This window comes from Belonocnema kinseyi, chromosome 1 (assembly GCF_010883055.1).
Source record: "Belonocnema kinseyi isolate 2016_QV_RU_SX_M_011 chromosome 1, B_treatae_v1, whole genome shotgun sequence".
Classification (NCBI taxonomy): Eukaryota; Metazoa; Arthropoda; class Insecta; order Hymenoptera; family Cynipidae; genus Belonocnema; species Belonocnema kinseyi.
Window position 1 is genome coordinate 96,687,635 of NC_046657.1, and position 2,769 is coordinate 96,690,403.

The 2,769-nt window shown below is 26.8% G+C and overlaps 1 protein-coding gene across 1 annotated transcript in view; it reads right to left on the bottom strand.

Annotated features, from left to right (window-relative positions):
• Positions 1–2,769, bottom strand: part of LOC117175623 (zinc finger protein 845-like) — a 13,429-nt gene that overhangs the window by 5,338 nt on the left and 5,322 nt on the right. The window contains exon 5 of the mRNA XM_033365333.1: positions 1,755–2,018. Coding sequence (XP_033221224.1) covers positions 1,755–2,018 — 264 coding nt within the window. The remainder of the gene's footprint in view (positions 1–1,754; positions 2,019–2,769) is intronic.

Below are 2,769 nucleotides of genomic sequence, written 5' to 3' on the forward strand. Positions count from 1 at the left end.
AATTTTCAGTGAAGTTCCTACCAAAATGCAGTACCTAAACGTACTTTATTGTACTCTAATACATTTCCCGAAGTTTCAGCTCGATATTTTATTTACAAAAAAGTTCATAGGATCAAAAAAACATTCAATGAACGGAAAAAGTGAGGTCGGTAATATAGGTATTTAGCTGTGTCACATGCCCTTAAGAATTCTTTAAAATATTTGAGAAATCTTTCGGAAATCTTTTGTAATCGTTTGAAATCTTGTCAATTATTTTTAAATCATTTAAAATTTTTGAAATGGTTTGAAATCCCTGAAATCTGGTGTTCTGCACCCTTGTTAAAATCTTTGAAATTCTCGTATTGTTTTGAAATCTTTATGAATGTTTTATGAAATGCTTTTGACATTTCCTAAAAAATTTTGAAATTATTCAAAATCTTTGAAATATTTTGAAATCTTTAAAATATTTTGAAAGTTTTAAAATCTTTGTCCAATGTTTGAAACCTTAGCGAAATATTCGAAATCTTTGTGAAATCTTTGCGAATTCTTTGGAATTATTTAAATTATTACAAATCTTAGTGAAATCTTTTGATATCTTCTAAAAAATTTTTAAATTGTTTAAAATCTTTGAAATGTTTTGAAATCTCAGAAATGTGGTTTAATATACCCTTTTTAAAATCTTTATAAAATGTTCTAAACCTTTATGAAACGTTCAAAATCTTTTGGGAATTTTTGTGAAAACTTTTTAATCTAGTGTACACGCCTTTTTTGAATGTTTTGAAATCCTTAAAATCTTTGTGAAATATTTATACATGTTTATAAAATCTTTCTTGAATCTTTGTTTGGAAAATCTTTTGTATTCGTTGAAGTCATTGAATTATTTGAAATATTTTGAAATCTTCTAAAATATTTTAAAACCTTTCGAAATCGTTTCAAATTTTTGAAATCTTTGAAATCTGGTGTACTGTACCCTTTTTCAAATCTTTGAAATCCTTTAAATCTTTCAAGTTTAAAAAAGTTGGTGAAATCGCTGTGAAATCTTTATTGAAATCTGGCGTGCGCGCCTTTTTTAAATCGTTAATATCTGTGAAATATGTATGAAATGTTAAAGATATTTAAAATATGTTAAAATGTTTGAAATATTTTGAAATCTTTAGAAATATTTTGTAACCTTTTGAAATCTGTTGTTTACTTAAAACCCGAGTGGTCAACCCCTCGAAAAATCTGTTGTACGGCCATGGTTTATTCTAATTCTGAAACTGGTTTGAAGTAGAAATTTTAAACTAATAATTGTTATAATTTCTAAGTAGAACACCTCAACAAAAAGTGCCTTGAAATATCATTATTTATTCTGTAATAAACAAAAGATAAATTATATCTTGAATTAAAAAACTTTCAGCAGCAAGATTTTTTCTAAACGAGATATTTCTTTCATAATAGGCTAAAAGATTTAAATTACTCTTTGCACGTCGATAAAATTACTGTTTTAAAAGAAAAGAAAAAAGAATAATTAAAATTCAAGGTTTCCATGAAAAAATCAAGGAGAGTTCCAGGTTTTCAACATTTTCAAGGTCGTTAGACACCCTGTTATATTTTGACATCTTCAAACCTGTTCATGTTTTAGATTGATATTTTAAATAAATTATTAATTTAAAGTGCTGATAATTAAAACGTTTGAATTTAGAATATTTTAATTTTTTTTATTAAAAATGCAAAAATTTCTTATACTATTTTATTTCGATGTCTCAAAACATACTGAGAAAAAATAATTTTACCTTAGGCCACTTGACAATAGGTCGCTTAGATCCTTTGGTTACGGTTAATTTTGGAAGATACTTCTCAGCGATCGGTTCTACCCTTCGAATATCAAAATCCTGATCAACCTTTGAGACCGTTTGTAATCTTTGTTCCTCTGAAGTTACATACAAATCGTCCGGTTGATGATACGTATTATGGATATCGTATGCTTTTTTACTACAGAACAGTGCAGCACACATTGTACATTTAATCAGGTTTTCTGGCACGGCCTCTCGTTCTTCCTGTTATTAATGCAAATATTAATATTTTATGATTTTTCATCAGGCAAATTTTGGACATAATCAGGGTGGCGATTCAGCAGACGATTTCGAATTCCCGGTCATTTCCAGGTCAAGTTTATCTATATTCCAGGTTAACTAAAAGCAACATATTCATATCTGTCGCAAACATTTATTTTGAATCATAACATTCAACTAAAAACTCTTTAACACAGCAGAGCAAAAAATTACAAAATAAATGAATTTTCAAAAAAAATTATGAGTCCTTAACTGGAGTAGTATAATTTTTAACTAAACAGATGAATTTTTAACTAAAATTATGAATATTTGATTGAAATACTTAAATTTTTAACCAAAAAGATGATTTTTTGAATAAGGTTAATTTTCAAAAAAAAAAAAAGATTATTTTTTTACCGGAAAATACAATTTGTGAACAAAATTAATCAGGGTGGCCACTATTTTTCAAATTTCCGCCTCCCGGCTTTCCCTCGGTAAATATTCGAAGTCAATTGAATCAATTGACTTTTAATCATAAAAGTAGGATAAGGAACTTTTTGTGTCTGATAAAGAAAAATGCAAAGATGCCTTTTATTACGCATTAGAAGTAATTTTACATGCACAAATCGCGTCTTTACGTATCTGGAATTTTATTTCCTACCATGAAAAATATGCAAATTTAAAAATAAATTTTTTATACCAATTTTTTAACATTAAATTTTAAAAAATGTAACAATAATTAATAATTTTGAATTGA